At 34.2% G+C, this 17,700-nt stretch overlaps 2 protein-coding genes across 3 annotated transcripts in view; both read right to left on the bottom strand.

Moving 5' to 3' along the window:
* LOC112040881 (monooxygenase 2) overlaps window positions 1-2,595 on the bottom strand; it is a 40,833-nt gene extending 38,238 nt beyond the window's left edge. The window contains exons 1-4 of one of the 2 annotated variants that reach the window (XM_024073814.2): window positions 2,408-2,567; window positions 2,014-2,160; window positions 1,491-1,559; window positions 601-766 (exon numbers count right to left, since the gene is read on the bottom strand). In XM_024073814.2, the coding sequence (XP_023929582.1) occupies window positions 601-766; window positions 1,491-1,559; window positions 2,014-2,160; window positions 2,408-2,481 (456 nt within the window). In that variant the 5' untranslated portion in view covers window positions 2,482-2,567. Of the gene's footprint in view, window positions 1-600; window positions 767-1,490; window positions 1,560-2,013; window positions 2,161-2,407 lie in introns of both variants that reach the window. The other variant, XM_065761013.1, reaches the window with a different exon arrangement.
* An 8,393-nt stretch (window positions 2,596-10,988) lies between these two features.
* LOC112040879 (monooxygenase 2) lies at window positions 10,989-16,412 on the bottom strand. Its single transcript, XM_024073812.2, has 6 exons — window positions 16,245-16,412; window positions 15,956-16,102; window positions 15,375-15,443; window positions 14,409-14,574; window positions 12,578-12,797; window positions 10,989-11,729 (listed from the first exon to the last, which is right to left on the bottom strand). The coding sequence occupies exons 1-6, from the start codon at window positions 16,316-16,318 to the stop codon at window positions 11,167-11,169; spliced, it is 1,239 nt and encodes a 412-aa protein (XP_023929580.1). The 5' UTR covers window positions 16,319-16,412; the 3' UTR covers window positions 10,989-11,166.
* Window positions 16,413-17,700: the final 1,288 nt, after the last annotated feature.

Raw genomic sequence — 17,700 nt, 5'->3', positions numbered from 1 at the left:
CTTTTGAGTTCAATTATGTTAAGCCCAAAAAAATAAAAAAAGGGCCTGGTGAGTTTAGCTTGTAGAAAAGGAGGCACAATTATGAGTTTATTGTGAGTGGTAAAACTATTCACAAGTATTACTTAAACAATTCATAATCACTTATCATATAATGTATTTAAAAATACATGTGGGCGATTTTATCAGTCCCCGCATAATGAATTGGAAAGTTTTTCCTTAAATCTTTCAACTACTCCATAGTCCTTACCTAATCCAAGAAGAAATCAATATCCACTTTTGACAATTTGTGATAATATATGAATTGAACATATGTGGGCCCAATTCAAGATAATTGAGGGCCTAGAAAATAAATGGTCCACTCATCTATAAAATCTTTAAATATCATGTGTATTTTCTGGGCCTATATTATGAGTGAAGATGTATATATACAATATATGAGATAATTACAGTATCTAATGGGTCTTTTATATATATATTTTTTTATATCAAATAAGTGCTCTCAACATTCACAACTTGAATATTACCCCAGAAAATGACCCAAAAGCAAGAAGAAAAAATAAACTATAGGTGATAGTGATACTAACACTTGGGTGAATTTACCTTGGTCTTGAGAATGGTTCCATCAGCAAGATGCACAAGCTTATAAAAGCCTGATATTTCTATAGAAACCACCTTGGAAGAGAACCTAATGGTGCCACTTGGGAGCTCCTTTGAAAGGGCTTCCAACAACAGCATCCTATTCACGCAACGAAATTCGTGGTCTCCACTGCACAAATAGCAATTACCAGGCTTGCTTAAAGTATCTTTTTTTTTTTAATAGGCAACTTTCATTCAATTATAAAAATGAAGCATCATGAGACAAGGCCGCCACAGCGGGTGGAGGAGAATCCTCAATCCAAACTAAATCCTCCTCTAAATTTCTAGCAAATTGGGCAAGAACATGTGCCACTGTATTCCCTCCCCTCCTAGTTTGATTAGTCCTAGCCCAATTTAACCCATGTATCAAATGGCGAATATCATCCACCACGCAGCCAAGAAATAAATGTACATAAATTTTGGTTACCTAAGCTTAGTAAGTTGTCTCATTACAACCAGGAGTCTGAGAGAGGGTTGCAAGGGCCATTACACAATGTTAATCATGGCAGTAAGAGTATTATGAGAGATTTTTTTGGAGGTTAGTAATAAGATGTGTGTAAATAGGATGAGACTGGTTGGGCTAGAGTTTGGGATAGGAAATTTAGCTATCTTTGTCAATGCAATAATTATCTCAAACTCATACTGTAATACATTTCATATATAGTTCATATTTCCCACACTGTGTGGGTCCTATGGGATCCACGTATTATTAGAGCGAGGAATGAAGATGCATATATATAGATCATGTACAAGATATTTTCTCCTGTTAATGTGCCCAGAGAGAGAGAGAGAATTATAACTTGTATGATATAGGGGCACTATAATCATTGATAACTGCAAGTACTTTAACTTACTTTTTTCCTTTGGCATCAAATGACATCGCTGCTGTTTGAACTCCTGAAATTGCAGAGCTACTCAAATTCCTGCATACAATTAGCTGCTGGTCAGTATACATGGTATGCATGTTCTTGTATTTGTGATGGGAGCTGGCTAATTAAAATTAACCAAATACATGTAGAAGTTTATGTAGTCTTCGAAAAAGGTTTTTCCTTCAAACGATTTTTTTCCTCTGAGTAGCCTTGAAATGATATTAGACATTGGTATATATCACCCAACTAGAGTGAATACGTGTAGGAGGTTAGCTATTGTCATAGAATGATCATTAAGCTAACTCATACGCTGAAGCTCTAACAAAATTGGAAAGCACCCAACAGTTTCTAGTTTTAGATAGTCCCCTGATTGTATTATTACACTATTACAATTTTTTTTTTAAAGTATTTGCACCCAGACTGTTTTTGCTTCTTCTTAATGAATTGCTAAGTTACCAAAAAAAGTGACACTAATTAAGAGAGGAGAAGGCTACTAATTAATACTTACCAATAAATCTGTTTATGTTGCTGTCGAAGGGAGTCACCAATGCCAACAGCATCTAAGGCCTTCCAAGCATTTGTCCATATTGTTAAGGCAAATCCTGTGATCCTCAAACTACCTGAGGATTCCAATACTAGGCTTCGAATACCCAACCTACACAATATTTTCGCTGTTAGTGTTGGTTTAGATTTGCTTATTTACTTGGAAGTATTAAGATATGTCAAGGTTTGGATTTTGTTTATTCACTTAATGCATTAGGATCTCTCCATTTTGCGAAAGTGAAGTTCTAACAAACATGAAACTATAAATAAGTAAGTTAAATAAACCTTTATAATAAAAAAGACTAAACCAAAATGTACAAACATGTACGTGGATATAAAAATAGAGAGAGGAAGGGTACTTATGAAGTCCTAAGGATGTTGTAAGACCAGCAATTCCAGCTCCCACAATCACAATGTCTTGCACTTCTTCCATGATATTTTGGCTTTTTATCTCAGGAGAAGGAGATTTGGTAGTGAGATATTTTTTTCCCCAACATAGAATGGTTCTAAAGATAGTAGTAGTGGACCTATATATAATGGCAGCAACATCACGTTGATCGATGAAAATGATGCTGCAACAAGGAGAAGTTGATGATGAAAGCAAATACAAAAGTTTGAAAATAACAGCCACGCAGGACAAATAAAATAATGAAATTTAAGTGTGTTTGGTAGAGGAGGGTGGAAAATAGGCGATGGAAAATAGTAGAGAGAGTGTTATTTTGTTTTTTATTTGGTATGGGAGAAATTAAGGGGGAAGAAAAATGGGTCAAGGGAGTTTATCTCATTGGGCCCACAAATCTTTTTCTCTCTCCAAATTAGAGAGAATTTGGAGAGAAAACTTTAAAAAATGAAATATCAAAATTACTCCCACTTTTCCATCCTTTTACTTTTAATATAAGCGCATAATAATAATAATAATAATAATAATTAACTCTTTATCTATTTACTTTTCAATCTTCTCTACTAGATATACAACAATAGAAAATACAAATAAGAAAGCTCAAATTAGTGTGAAACACTAATACTTGTTTAGAACCCCAATTTTAAATTACGATTTAATTACTTTTACTCTAACTTATCTAAGTGCAGAATAAGAGTAAATAAAGCACAATAAACTGGTAACACTACTCTCTACACCATAAGCAAGCAAGCAACAATAAATGTAAAGCTTAAAGAGTAAGGGAAGAGAGATGCAAACACAAGATAACACCAAGACATGTTATCGAAGAGAAAACCGAAGAACTCGAAGAGAAAAGTCTTTGCGACCCTCTAAGTCGAAATCGATCTACTAGTGAATAAAGGTAGAGTACACAAATAACAAAAAACCCTCCAAGCCTAGTCCACCCCATGTGCTTGAGCCCATCTACTTGAGTTTTGTCTTCACTAGCTTTTCGGATTGCACAATTCAACTCGATTGCATCTATCACTTAATGGCTCCTTCCAATGCTTCCCAACAGCACCAAAATTTGACTCAACACTCAAATTAGGTGTGATAAGTGTTTGGACTAAGAACCTCTCAATGATATAAAGATGGAGAGGTATGAGTATAGCAAAACCAAGAGATAAAGGACATAGCTTCATTTCCTAGTTACAATCTAGAAATTGAAAATTACATAAATAAGCATTGATATATCAACTCTAGATTTAAGTTCGGAGGCTATGTTACAAGATGGGAAGGTGTTAGGCACCCATCTTGCCCGGTGAAACCGGTCTTCTAGATTACGGTGGCCAACATTCATGTCATATAATTCAAAATGTTATCAATCAATTTGTATGTTGAATTTAATGTGTGTGCATGTGATAAACCCTAATTATATTTATTAAGCATTGCATTTAGATTAAAGAATAAATTTTAGTGAATGTACGTGAATGGTGATATCCTAGATTCAAGAATTTGAGAGAATTATGAAACTAGCATGTTTTTCATATTTTGGATGTGGATTTAAGATCAAAATTAGTGTCATGCATAAACATGTTATGAACAACCAAGAACATGTGAAGAATGCATATGAAAATTTAAGAACATTCAAACATATTCAAGGAATTTAAATAATTACTATCATACTTTAATCTTAAATTCTCATCATAGCAACATAAAAAACAAGTTGGGGAAAGAGATTATACCTTCATGCAAGATCCACACAATGGAGAAGGAGACTCTTGGTAGAGATCCTAAGGATAGAGTAGAATAGAAGAGTTAGGAGAGGGAGAGTGAGTCTCACTCAATACATTGAGTCTTAGGAAGATTAAGATATAACAAGACTACTCTACTTCATTAGAACTCAAGAGAGGAGAAGAAAGAGGGTTTTGTGTGCCTTGAAATGGAGGAGATGAGGAGTTTATATAGTAGTGGAGGAGAAAATATGAATGGAATGTTATTTAATGAAGGTTGGCAAATGATAAAAAAGAATCATGAATCTAGACCCTATTTTAGACTTTGGGGAAAACTAGTGCATTAAATGTAGAGATTGGTGGGAGTGATGAGCAAGCAAAATTCGGTTTTTCCCTAATAGCCTACGGAGCCAAATTCAAAAAATCATATCTTACTTGATTCTGATCGTAATTGCCTTGTTCTTGTGCTCAAATTAAAGCCTCGGATGTCTTATTTTTGGGAAAATTAACTTTATTCATAGATTCAAAACATTTGGAGAGATATCAACAAAATGATGAGTAGATGTCATTTGTTATAAAATAATTTCAGCACAATTAACATCAATAAGTCCCAAATTAGTTTCCAATTAACATTAATAGGCTCCAATCACTCCTATTTTATACCTAATTAGTTCCAAATTTACCCTAATTAAAAAGATAATTACACAAATTACTCATTGAATAATTAATGTTTGACTATTGTTAAGGGAAAAATTTTGATGTTCTCAAATAGAGTATGGGGTAGCCAAGCCGAAACTTGACGATGGGCCCTTGAAATAGAGCCCAAAGGCTTTCGGTGTTGTGGAAGTCCGCCCAAGCAAGAGATAGAGGATGCACCCTATCAAGAAGACAATAAATAAAGCCCAATAAACACGTTACTATTGTTAATTTGTTATATTATTAGTCCTTTTTACATCATCATAATTCAAATTAGTCCTCTAGCAGTAAAGGTGAAATTACACTTAAAAGTCCAGAAGTTAATGATTAAATAAATTTATGAAGGTATTCAGTCCTGGGGGTCCTTGTGTGTCTTGGTTAGGGGAATTTATAATACTTTCAGCCATCATTACATCAATGTGAGAGAAAAATTCAATTGTTACAAATACATTATATCCTTCATCATAATAATAATAAACAAGGATTAAAGGCTCCATTGTTACAAATAAAAGAGGAAAAAATAGAATGGAATGAAGGGGGAGAAAGATCCCCAGCTAAATATAGCAAGTATTAAACTAAGATTTTGATGAGTGTGTGTTCATAAGGCATGAATGAGACAATATGGGCTGTTTTGAGTGAGTGGGATGAGATTAACTCTAAGGTTAAGGTTTTTTGTGAGTAGGGGGTTGTTTATGAGTAGTGGAAGGCATTTATGAGCTATGATTGTGTAAAGGAGAGGAATTAATGTCTAAGGTTAGATGAATGTGGGCTGAAAGGGATGAGTAGTGAGCTTAAAGAGAGTTGAATTGCAAGCAAAATGACCAATGAATCAGAAAGTTTCAGAGGGCAGTTGTTGTGTTTGTGGGCTGAGATGCTTATGCCTTTATAATGGAGTTTAGAGGAGCATTAATTAACAAGAATCCAAAAAACGTAGGTCTGATTCAGGGGTGGAGATCCAAGGTTAATCTTCCTGGGATTTTTGGTCAAAAGTAGAAGATTTGCTTTATAGGCTACTTTGCTTCTTTGGGTAATGATGGGATTTTGCATTAAATGCCAGGATTTCTAGGGCTGAGCTTAATCAATGTGATTGGGGCATGTATTAAGAGCAAATTCTAAGACTGCAACTGAGATTTGGACCCCTAAGAAGTAAGATTCAACACTCCAAGTCAGGTGTCAAGTTCTAAGCCTACTTCAGGGGGTTCGCTGGAGATCCCCTTATGCCCTCCAAACCACATGTTCCCAATTTTTTCCCCTTTAGGATTCATGGGCTTAGCACATGAATCATGTCTTGAAAGTTTTTAACATTTATAGCATCAATTTGCTAGAATTTGAATAATTTGGTTTCAGCTCATCTTTTGCTGGAGGTGCAGTCTTGAAAAAAGATGATGGAGTCCCATCACCCTTTAGACTTCAGCTGATGTTACAAGCCTCGGGTACTGTTCACGTTAGGCAGAGAGTGACCAAAAGCCGATGGGACAGCCTCTAGTTCATTCTTAAGGACATGGTTCTCTTTGTTGTACTTCGGTCAAGGATGAACAAAGGTTGTTTTGCCTACTTTCAGTCCTCTGCTTCTTGCTAGGATCTCTTTGATTGGGCCTGTTCACCTGGGCCGGTTCCCTTGGGTTAGGTTGTGTGCATCTTACAAAATCAATAACACATGTTGCTATGGGCTTTCCTTCCACGTGGACTTTTATTAGTAAATATTTTTTGGGTTTTTATAGATATTTGCAATGGGTCTTTTGGGCAATTAATTGTAATGTTTGAAACAATATGATTAGTTTTCAAAATACATTTGAAAATAACCTTTACTATGATGGATTCCATAAATAACGTTCATGGCTTCTAATAGTCGCATCATAATTTAAATGATAAGCTTGTGGGATCAAGTATTTTCCATGAGCGTTGAAGATATGTTTTATGGATCTTGTGATGCAAGTGATGACCATGTGTTTCATGGGTTATAATGTGAGAACATATTCTTCAAGACAACTTCCTATGAGCTTTTACAAAACAATTGCCATGGTTTTTTGCCATAGTAACACTTAAGCAATAATTAGGCCATGATACTTTTCTCTTTGCCAAGCGTTAATAATCTCGGGTTTTTTGATAAAATAGTGCAAATGAAGATTGGGCTTTTGATATTGATAATGAAGATTGGGCTTTTGATATTGACAGCGAGAACTGGGCTTTGATGTTGCCAATGAAAATTGGGTTCAAATATTGCCAGTGAGAACTGGGCTTTGATAGTGCCAATTAGAATTGGGATTTGATGTTGCCAACAAAAATTGGGCTTCAAATATTGTCAACGAGAACTGGGCTTTGATGTTGCCAATGAGAATTAGGCTTTGATATTATTAATGTGAATTGGGTTTTGGATAAATAAATTGCCATGGGTTTAAACCATGAGCTTTGATTATGGATTTGAATTCCATTGATAAAATTGTTTTGCCATGGATTTGAATAATAGGCTTTTCAAATATTGCCAAGTATAAGTATTCTTGGACTTTAAATAGAATAGAATGTGTTTATTGGGTTCATAGGGCCAGTTTTGGGCTTAGCTAAATAATGATAATAAAATTGGATAAAATATGAGTTTTTGGGTTTTTTTGTGATATTTTATATTGTGAGAGTGCTTTTTTTTTTCTTAGCTCACAGACCCAAGTAGAGACAAGAATCTCAGGCCAAATATTTGTTGTTTGGTGGACTAGGCTTGGTTCACCGCAGCTAAATGGGGGCTGATTACGAACCAAGTTGTGTGCAAGTTACATAAATCTCCTCAAGGCAAAAATGCGATTCCTCCTAAGCAATAAAATATCATTATAAGTGTTTTAGTGTCATAAAATGACCATTTAAACTTACAAAATAAGTAAAATAAGTATTCATAATATTCACAATGAGAAAGAGATTGAAATAGAATATTTAAGGCTTATCTTTTATTGTATAAACATTTAAAAGAGTTCTTTCACTTGGCACCCTGGGGCGTACTGTCGTGGGATCCCGGGGCGTACTAGGCCTATAAGAACCCAGAATGGTGGTTCTCTGAACTATATGATCTTTCTACATGTTTATTATGCAATAGAGTCTTGTCCTTTCCCTTTACCTCTATAGGTGCTACATAAAACACACTATACAATACACATATCTTCAAATAATTATTAGTTTCTTACATTAGGATATACATTTTAATACATATAAATATATGTAAATAAATTTCATGAGAATGATTCAGCCACGAGGATCATGGCCCCAATTCTCACAAACTTAGTGCTTTTGCATAAGACTTGTGGGATTTAGAACTCAAGTCCGAGTGGCTTTGCTTGGGCTTTTCCTTCCAAGATAGTTAGGTGAGAAGGATATTTGTGGGAGAGAGTGATATCTGGTGTGCGCATGTTTTGACATATGTTTCTTTGGAGGCTAAGTGTGTCTAAGGCCCAAGTTGAAGTGAGGACCTCGGTAAAAGGACTCAGCTTTTGGCTGAGTAAAAGGAAAACTAGCAAGCAAGAATATATGTATTGAGCAGCAAAAAACAGTAAAGGAAGACAATGTAATAAAGAAATACACGAAATAATTGTTAGAGATCCTCAAATCAATATGAGATATTTTATTATTTTTCTTAATTGTGAATTACAATGTGCTCACTAAGATGCGTTACAAGGTCCAAATAAGCTCAAAAATTATAGACTTAGATGGCTATCTAAGCCTCTAAGACTTGCAAAGTTTGAATCCTTTTGAATCCAAGTACGCTCTATAGTGGCTGTTTCTAGGATACTGGGAGCTATTTTTTACTTTCTTTGAGTTTTAGACCATGTTTTCTCAAAGATTGTGCTTTGATTTTCTATTTCTGCATAATGCCTCTTAATGTTGGCTACTTCCCCCCTTTTATAGTGTCATTTTAGGATTTGGATACCATTGATTCTCCCCTCTTGACTCCCTGGGTACCAGAGCCCTTGTTATGCCAGCCATTTTGACCGTTGATTCTTTCTCTGTTTCTCATAGTTTTCATGTTTTAGTCCTGTTTTCCTAAAAACCACTTACAAACTTTCCATTTTGGAGAGCTGACCTTTACCCTCTCTTCTTTCAAGGCTTTTTACCTCTTAGACTTAGCTTTTTGGCTGTCCTTCTTGCTGTCATTTTTCCCAAGTGAGCAGAATCTATTCCAGCTGGGTTGAAGGCTTTCCCAGCCACTTCCCCTTATAGTTCTTCATTTTGGGTTCCCCGAGATACCAGCCTTTTGTTCATGAATTGTCACTCTCCAAGCTTTCTGATTCTTAATTTGTTGTGCCATTGGGTGCTTGAGAATGACATATCTATTCTTCCTTTCTTGTATTTCATGGTACTCCTCTTGAGCTGTCTCAATCCCATTTTAGCTGTGCTACACGTCCCGAGGATCCCGAGCCTCTAGCAGCCTCTAGGTATCCCAACCTAGTTCTTTCACTGGATTTTGCTAGATTTTTTAACGGTCTTTTTTGCTGAAAATTTGACATACATCTTGCTGCATATCCTCTGGTCTGACTGGGATCTTTCTTCTTGCTGCATATTCTCTGGTCCGCCCGAGATCCTTCCTCTGGCCTGACCAAGATCCTCTTCTTTTTTCTTTGTTGTCATTATTATTTCTTTCTTTTTTCCTTCTTTTTGGGATTTTGGGCCTTCATGGTCCTTCTTAACTTCATGAATTAGGCCTTTTTTTGTTAAAGCCCATAGTCTTTCCTTACTTTTCATGGAATGGGGTTTCTTGTGAAATTTTGGCCCTCAACATATATCATAACCCAATTTAGATAATGAGATATGAAACATTTGTGATTAACATAATAATAGAGCAAAAATATTTGGGAAAAACCCAATAACTTATTAGTGGTATAAATAGGTGGTACTCAAATAAAATTAGGTGTAAAAAAAAAAAGGTACCCCAACAACTATCTAATTAATGAAGTGTGTGCAACCTTATTAAAAAAACATCTGACTACGTATGTATCTTAACAGCAATAGTACTCCAAAGCATTTGTATGTATGATCGAATTCAAGAAATCCTAAGCTTCCCACAATCAAAATTAGCCTTCTTTAGCTGTAAGCTAGACAGGAATGTAGCCAAAATTTTATCCCTTAAGAAAGTCATTATTTTGCCATTACTTTGCTGGATAAAACCAACAATGTAAGCTGTACTAATAAGTTCAATGCTTCTCCACTTCATCTCTTTGGCATACTACTTCAACCCCATTTCAATCCTCTTATATTCATCCAATTCTCTTTCATCTATGTCTTTTGATTCCTTACTTGTTTCATCAAATAATGCCTTAGCAAGACACCTTACTAAAACAACACTATCTTCTAGAGCAGCACAACGACCTTGGCCAATGTCTGGGGTCACGGAGTGGAGTGCATCACCAGTTCCATAAACGTTGCCTTTGGTTATGTTTCTCCAAAGAAGTTCCAAGGATATCTACACCTTATTGGGTATGGTATAAAACTATCCAGTTTCGTGTTTTCTATGACAGCCCTTATTCGATCAGGCACTTTTCCAAGCTTTGCTTTACACAAAATGCTTCATCTTAGCTGGGCTATGTTCTCTCTCTCTCTCCCCAAAGAAAAGAAAATGAACAACAGTTTTGACGTGGCCACATTGTTTATTCTAGTAAATTAACAAAATGCATTACAATTCTATATACCAATAAAACTTATGGATTACAATTATTATTATTTAGAAAGAAAAAAATGGCAAAAATTGAATTAAATTGAGTATAAATTAGTCCGCTATGCATCCATGCACAAAAACATAAGGAACACATAAAAACCAAAATTGGACGTATGCTTAGATTACTAAACACAAATATTTTAATAATTTCTTTAGGTGAGAAGTTGTGATTCGAAAACATCATTTTTCATATTGATTCACCACTTAAACTACTTGTATTATGCACAAATCATTTCAATTCATATTGACAGTTATGAAAGGAATAGAAAATTCTCCTCGTTTAACTTAAAATGGAGAATTTCATATCTTGTTTAATATTTTACATTTTGGATCTAACTGTGTATAGAATGCTATAGGTCATTTAATAATTTAAATAATGTGATACTAAATATTTGTAATATTTATTTTGAATCATAAAATGAATCAATTTAAATTAAGATTTAAAGTTTTATTTCATGGTAGACAATGTCATTGGACAAGAAAAACCAAAAAAATTGTTTTGAATAACGATGACAGATGTCTCAATTAGCACATCCTTTCACTTTATACTTATGTCAATTGTTAAAGTGAAAAAAAAAATAGCCATAATAATGCAAAACATATGTGTATGCATGACTGCATTTAAGAAATGCTGAGCTTCCCGCAATCAAAATCGGCTCTCTTCAACAATAACCCAGCTAGGAATACAGGCACTATATTGTCTCTTAAGAAGGATGTCACTTGTCCATTACCCTGCTGTAAAAAACCAACAAAATAAGCTGTACTTATGAGCTCAATGCTTCTCCATCTCCTCTCTTTGGCATACTTCTTTAACCCCATCTCAATCCTCTTATATTCCTCTCTTTCTCTATCACCATTCCCTCTTGTTTCCTCACTTTGTTCTTTTAGTAAAGCCCCAGCAAGACACCTGGCCAAAACAACACCATCTTCTAAGGCAGCACAACCACCTCGGCCAATGTCTGGGGTCATGGGGTGGAGTGCATCACCGGCTACACATACATTGTCTTTGTTGATGTTTCCCCAAAGAAGCTCCCAAGGATGTCTGTACCTTAATGGGGATGATATAATGGAATCCAATTCAGTATTTTGAACAATGGCCTTTATTTCGTCAGGTACATATTCATTTCCTAACTTGCTCAACACAAATTGCTTCATTTTAATTGGGTCGTCTTCTCTCTCTTTATCTGCAAGATATGAATAAGAACAAATTGTTAGAGATGTGATATTTTTTACAATTGCTTAAATGATCTGTTATGATTGAAGCAATATCATTTTTACTTAGATCCATCATTGACAACACTTTAATTATGCACCAATTACAAAAGATTTGATCGACAATTGTTAAAAAAAATTAGGAACAAAATTGTGTTGCTAGATTTATTTATTTATTTTGATAATTGTTTTCCTAGACTTTATTAAATAAAAAATGCAAACTAAGATTATATTGGGAAATTATTAATATGGAAATCTGATTCAAGCAACCAATCATCTTGAAATCGGTCTTTCACTATCCATCCATGCATAGAAAATAAGGTAGACAAAAAACCAAAATTGGCTATATACATAGATTACTAAACACAACTATTTTCATAATTTGCTTAGATGAGAAGTTGTGATTCGAAAATATCATTTTTGATATATATAGATTCATCACTTAAATTACTTGTATTATGCACAAATCATTTCAATTCACATTACAGTTATGAAAGGAATAGAATTTTCTCCCCATTTTACTTAAAATGGAAAATTTTTATTTCACATTTAATATTTCAGCAGTTTTGGATCTAACTGTGTATAGAATGCTATAGGCCATTTAATAATTTAAATGACATGGTACTGGATACACTTTTAGATATTTATTCTTCTAAAAAAATGGTAATATTTATTATGAATCATAAAATGAATCCATTTAAATTAGAGATGAAATGAAATAAGTTACAAAAAAATTGTGTATCCTAGATTTCTTGTTCCAATTAACATGCTCTAAATAGCAAATAATCAAGCAAGTACTGAATTGGTCCTAGGGGCTCACCTTCGCTGGATGTCAAAAACCAATATACGCCATTGTCATCATAAGGAAGAAAACCAGATCGAAATGCTTTCCCGAAGAACTGAAAGAACTTAGGCTCAAACCCATGATTGGACTTAAAATTTACACAACCCCTAATAGCAACTCTCCCTGTGAAAGCCGATGCCTTGAAGCCCAGCCACTTTGCCACCACTGAGTTCACTCCATCACACCCAATCAACACCTTCCATTTACAAAGTTGATACTCCAATAAGGCCCAAGTAATTATACAATAAAACACATAGATGGTTTAAATACTAAATTATTTAATTATATTAAAAATTGCATAGATGCTTTTGAGTTTAATTCTGTTAAGCAACTCCCCCACCCCCCCCCCCCCCCCNAATCTTGGACAATTTTCTGATCCAAATTTGTTAGGTTCTAAAAGTTTAAAATAATTGGTAAACCGTGAGCACAAACTTGTCTAGATATAGATTCCTAGATCTATAAATTTTATTAGACAATACTCAAGGTGTTACAAGTCAGAACGCAAGAATGTACAAGCTATAGAAAGAAGAATTCAAATTCTCTGAAATCCGACCAATCGAAAATTAGATCCGACCCATTGAAAATCACAAACATGAAATTTCTGCAAAATTCTATTTCAGCCCAAACTCTGCTTAAATGTTTAGGGTTTCATTCCAACTTCTTTACATATAAAAGGGTAACCCTAACTACGTTTTCAGGGCTTTTTGAGAAACTTTGGAGGTGCTCTTGTGAGATCTAAAAGGTATTGTACCTTCGTCTATCAAAGTCACTACCAGAAATCATTTTCATACCATTAGAACCGATAGATCTGAAGTTGCTGCAACAAGATCATTACTGATGGTGATCTGAAACCTTTGAGTGGGATCTCAAAGTCACAAGCAAGGGTGCTTGTGTTGGTGTAAATCCAAGAAGAGAAGGAGTTCGTGAATTCGGAACTTGCACGCGATCGTGTTAGTAAGTTACTACATGAGGTTGCAATGCATTTAGGGTTAAATCTAATTGTAAAATCTACGATTCTCTTTTAGTGGATTTGTTTTACCTTGAAGATAGTTAGGTCAAATCATTCACAGGTTTTTACCTTAAAATAGTTAGTTTCATTGGTTTTCTTAGGTCATCAGATCATGGGGGTTTTTTTTTTTTTTCCCCCGCTATTTTGCATAATATGATTTATTATTATTTAACCTAGATCTGAATAATTAATCTATTAACAAGTAATCACTTGGTTAATATATTAGGTTAAACAATCTGCTTTAAGGGGTCTAAACAAACAAAAAAATCAATTTGGAAGAATTTCCATCCACCTAATATTATATGGAGATTGATAAAACTATTCACAAGTATTACTTAAACAATTCGTGATCACTTATTATATAATATAAATAAAAATATATGTGGGTGATTTTATCAGTCCCCGCATAATGAATTGGAAATGTTTTCCTTAAATCTTTTAACTACTCCATAATCCTTACCTAATCCAAGTAGAAATCAATATCCACTTTTGACAATTTATGATATTATATGAATTGAACATATGTAGGCCCAATTCAAGATAATTTCGGGCCTAGAAGATAAACAGTCCATTCATTTACAAAATCTTTTAAAATCGTGTATATTTTTTGGGACTATGTTATGTATGAAGATGCATATATCCAATTACGGTATCTAATGGGTCTTTTATTTTTTTACATCAAATACATGCTCTCAACATTCACAACTTGAATACTACACCAGAAAATAACCCAAAAGCAAGAAAAAAAATAAAATAAAACTATAGGTGATAGTGATACTAACACTTGGGTGAATTTACCTTTGTCTGGAGAATGGTTCCATCAGCAAGATGCACAAGCTTATAAAAGCCTGATATCTCTATAGAAACCACCTTGGAAGAGAACCTAATGGTGCCACTTGGGAGCTCCTTTGCAAGGGCTTCCAACAACACCTTCCTATTCACGCAACGAAGTTCGTGGTGTCCACTGCACAAATAGCAATTACCAGGCTTGCTTAAAGTATCTTAATTATGAATTATAACATTTAAATAAAATTATTAGAATTGTTAGAATTGTACATAAATTTTGGTTACCTAAGTTTAATAAGTTGTTTCATTACAACTAGGAGTTTGAGAAAGGGTTGCAAGGGCCATTACCCAATGTTAAACCCACTTAAGTGAGGTTCTGGGAACGATTGCACTTGACAGCCCAAAAACTTTTACTACTGCACCAGATAGTGAATAGGGATAGCAAACGAGGTGAGAACATGTCTAAGTCATGGATTCCCGCCCCATCCCCCACCTTTGTTTCTTGTTTGGGATGAAAGTGGGGCAAGTTAAGGTGAGACAAGATGAATGCATTTAGTTTTGCTATCCCTAATTAAGTCCTCGACACTGATTAGAGACAAGAATCACGGCAAAAAGTATTAAGAGAGAATGTTTTGGAGGTTAGTAATAAGATGTGTGTAAATAGGATGAGATTGGTTGGGCTAGGGATTGGGATTGGGATAGGAAAATTAGCTGTCTTTGTCAATGCAATAATTATCTCAACCTCATACTGTCATACATTTCATATATGCTTCATATTTCTCGCACTGTGTGGGTCCTATGGGATCCACGAATTATTAGAGTGAGGAATGGATATGCATATAGATCATGTAAAAGATATTTTCTCCTGTCAATGTGCCCAGTGTGAGAGAGAGAGAGAGAGAGAGAGAGAGAGAGGATTATTACTTGTATGATATATGGGCACTATAACCATTGCTATCTCCAAGTACTTTAACTTACTGTTTTCCTTTGGCTTCAAATGACATCGCTGCTGTTTGAACTCCTGAAATTGTAGAGGTAGTCAAATTCCTGCATACAAGTAGCTGCTGGTCAGTATACAATGTATGCATGTTCTTGTATTTGTGATGGGAGTTAGCTAGTAAAATTTAACCAAATACATGTAGAAGTTTATGTATTTTCAAAGTTTTGCAATTAACTATGGGAAATTAATTTTAATTCATTTGTTCTAAGTTATGTAGTCTTCGCAAAAAGTTTTGCCTTCAAACGATTTTTTTTTCGCTCTGAGTAGCCTTGAAATGATATTAGACATAGGTATCACTCAACTAGAATGAATAAGTGTAGGTGGTTAGCTATTTTCATAGGCTGATCATTAAGCTAACTCATATGCTGAAGCTCTAACAAAATTGGAAAGCAACCAACAGTTTATAGTTTTAGATAGTCCCCCGATTGTATTATTACACTATTACATTTTTTTTTTCTAGTATTTGCACCCAGACTGTTTTTGCTTCTTGATGAATTGCTTAGTTTCCAAGAAAAGTGACACTAATTAAGAGAGGAGAAGGCTACTAATTAGTACTCACCAATAAATCTGTTTATGTTGTTGTCGAAGGGAGTCACCAATGCCAACAGCATCTAAGGCCTTCCAACCATTTGTCCATATTCCAATGGCAAATCCTGTGATCCTCAAACTGCCTGAGGATTCCAATACTAAGCTTCGAATACCGAACCTACGCAATCTTTTCGTTGTTAGTGTTGGTTTGGATTTGCTTATTTACTTGGAAGTATTAAGATATGTCAAGGTATGGATTTGTATACACTTAAAGTACAAACATGTACATGGATATAAAAAAAAAGAGAGAGGAAGGGTACTTATGAAGTCCTAAGGATGTTGTAAGACCAGCAATTCCAGCTCCCACAATCACAATGTCTTGCACTTCTTCCATGATATTTTGGCTTTTTTTCTGAGGAGAAGGAGATTTGGTAATGAGATATTTTTTTCCCCAAGATAGAATGGTTCTAAAGAGTAGTAGTGGACCTAAATATAATGGCAGCAACATCACGTTGATTGATGAAAATGATGCAATAAGAAAGACAATATATGATGATGAAAGTACATACGAAAGTTTGAAAATAGCAGCCACGCAGGACAAATAAAATAATGAAATTTAAGTGGGCATGGTAGAGGAGGGTGGAAATTAGGGGAAGGACAAGATAGAATGGTTCTAAAGAGTAGTGGTGGACCTAAATATAATGGCAGCAACATCACGTTGATTGATGAAAATGATGCAATAAGAAAGACAATGATGATGAAAGCACATACGAAAGTTTGAAAATAGCAGCCACGCAGGACAAATAAAATAACGAAATTTAAGTGGGTTTGGTAGAAGCGGGGGGAAAGTAGGGGAAGGAAAATAGTAGAGAGTTTCTTTTCTTTTCTTTTTTTCTTTTTTTTAATATTTGGTACAGGAGAACTTAAGGGGGGAAAAATGGGTCAAGGGAGTTTATCTCATCGGGCCTACATATATTTTTCTCTCTCCAAATTTGAGAAAGAATTTAGAGAGAAAACTTAAAGAAATGAAATATCAAAATTACTCTCACTTTTCTGTCATTTTACTTTTAATATAAGCGCATAAAAATACTAATAATAATAATAAAATCTTTTTTTTTTTTACTTTTCCAATTTCTCTAGATATACAATACTAGAAAATACAAATATATATTTTTTGTTCTTTTAACATTTTACATTCTCTCAACCAAACAATGTTATAAGGTTGTATATAAGTTTAGCCGAGTCAAGTATTAAAATTTAAAAATTGTTCATTTATTTTTATTTTGAACACTATCTCCTTTTTAAAATTTTTAAAACAAGTTTGAGCTTATTTACGAACTACTTGATTAACATTTTCCTTTCCATGTATAGTGAACACCACAATTAAAATTTGTTAGCCCTTCTCAAATCCATACTAATAGTTAATAACTAAATTATTGCCGAAATAATATTATTTGAGTTAATTAATATAATATTTTTTGTTTATGAACTTATTATTTGAGTTAATAACTAAGAAATGGACTATTTATTAGAAAATTATAAATAATAATAATAATTTGATGTCTTATAAAATGTTTACAAACATGGACAATGCAATAGCAAGTTTACATAACTATGTTTTTGTACATGTATCGATATAAACATATAATATTATATCTACTTAAATTGAACTTTACACTCGTGAGCTTATCACAAACAAGCACGCCAATTAGCCTTCCAACTACATTCTGTCTTAACTCTTAAGCCGAGAGAGAGAGAGAGAGAGAGAGAGAGAGA

The sequence above is a fragment of the Quercus suber genome, unplaced genomic scaffold, assembly GCF_002906115.3.
Source record: "Quercus suber isolate HL8 unplaced genomic scaffold, Cork oak 2.0 scaffold_391, whole genome shotgun sequence".
Lineage (NCBI taxonomy): Eukaryota > Viridiplantae > Streptophyta > Magnoliopsida > Fagales > Fagaceae > Quercus > Quercus suber.
Note: the sequence above shows the minus strand (reverse complement) of the source record. Positions and strands in the feature narration are given on the sequence as shown.

What these genes read in the sequence shown, in the direction of transcription:
- LOC112040879 (XM_024073812.2), bottom strand. Translation starts at nt 16,318, where the DNA reads ATGGAAGAAGTGCAAGACATTGTGATTGTGGGAGCTGGAATTGCTGGT. An exon ending in CAACATAAACAGATTTATTG is followed by an intron (nt 15,444 to 15,955) that starts GTGAGTACTAAT and finishes ACTTGTATGCAG; the next exon opens with GAATTTGACTACCTCTACAA. An exon ending in TTTGAAGCCAAAGGAAAACA is followed by an intron (nt 14,575 to 15,374) that starts GTAAGTTAAAGT and finishes CTATTTGTGCAG; the next exon opens with TGGACACCACGAACTTCGTT.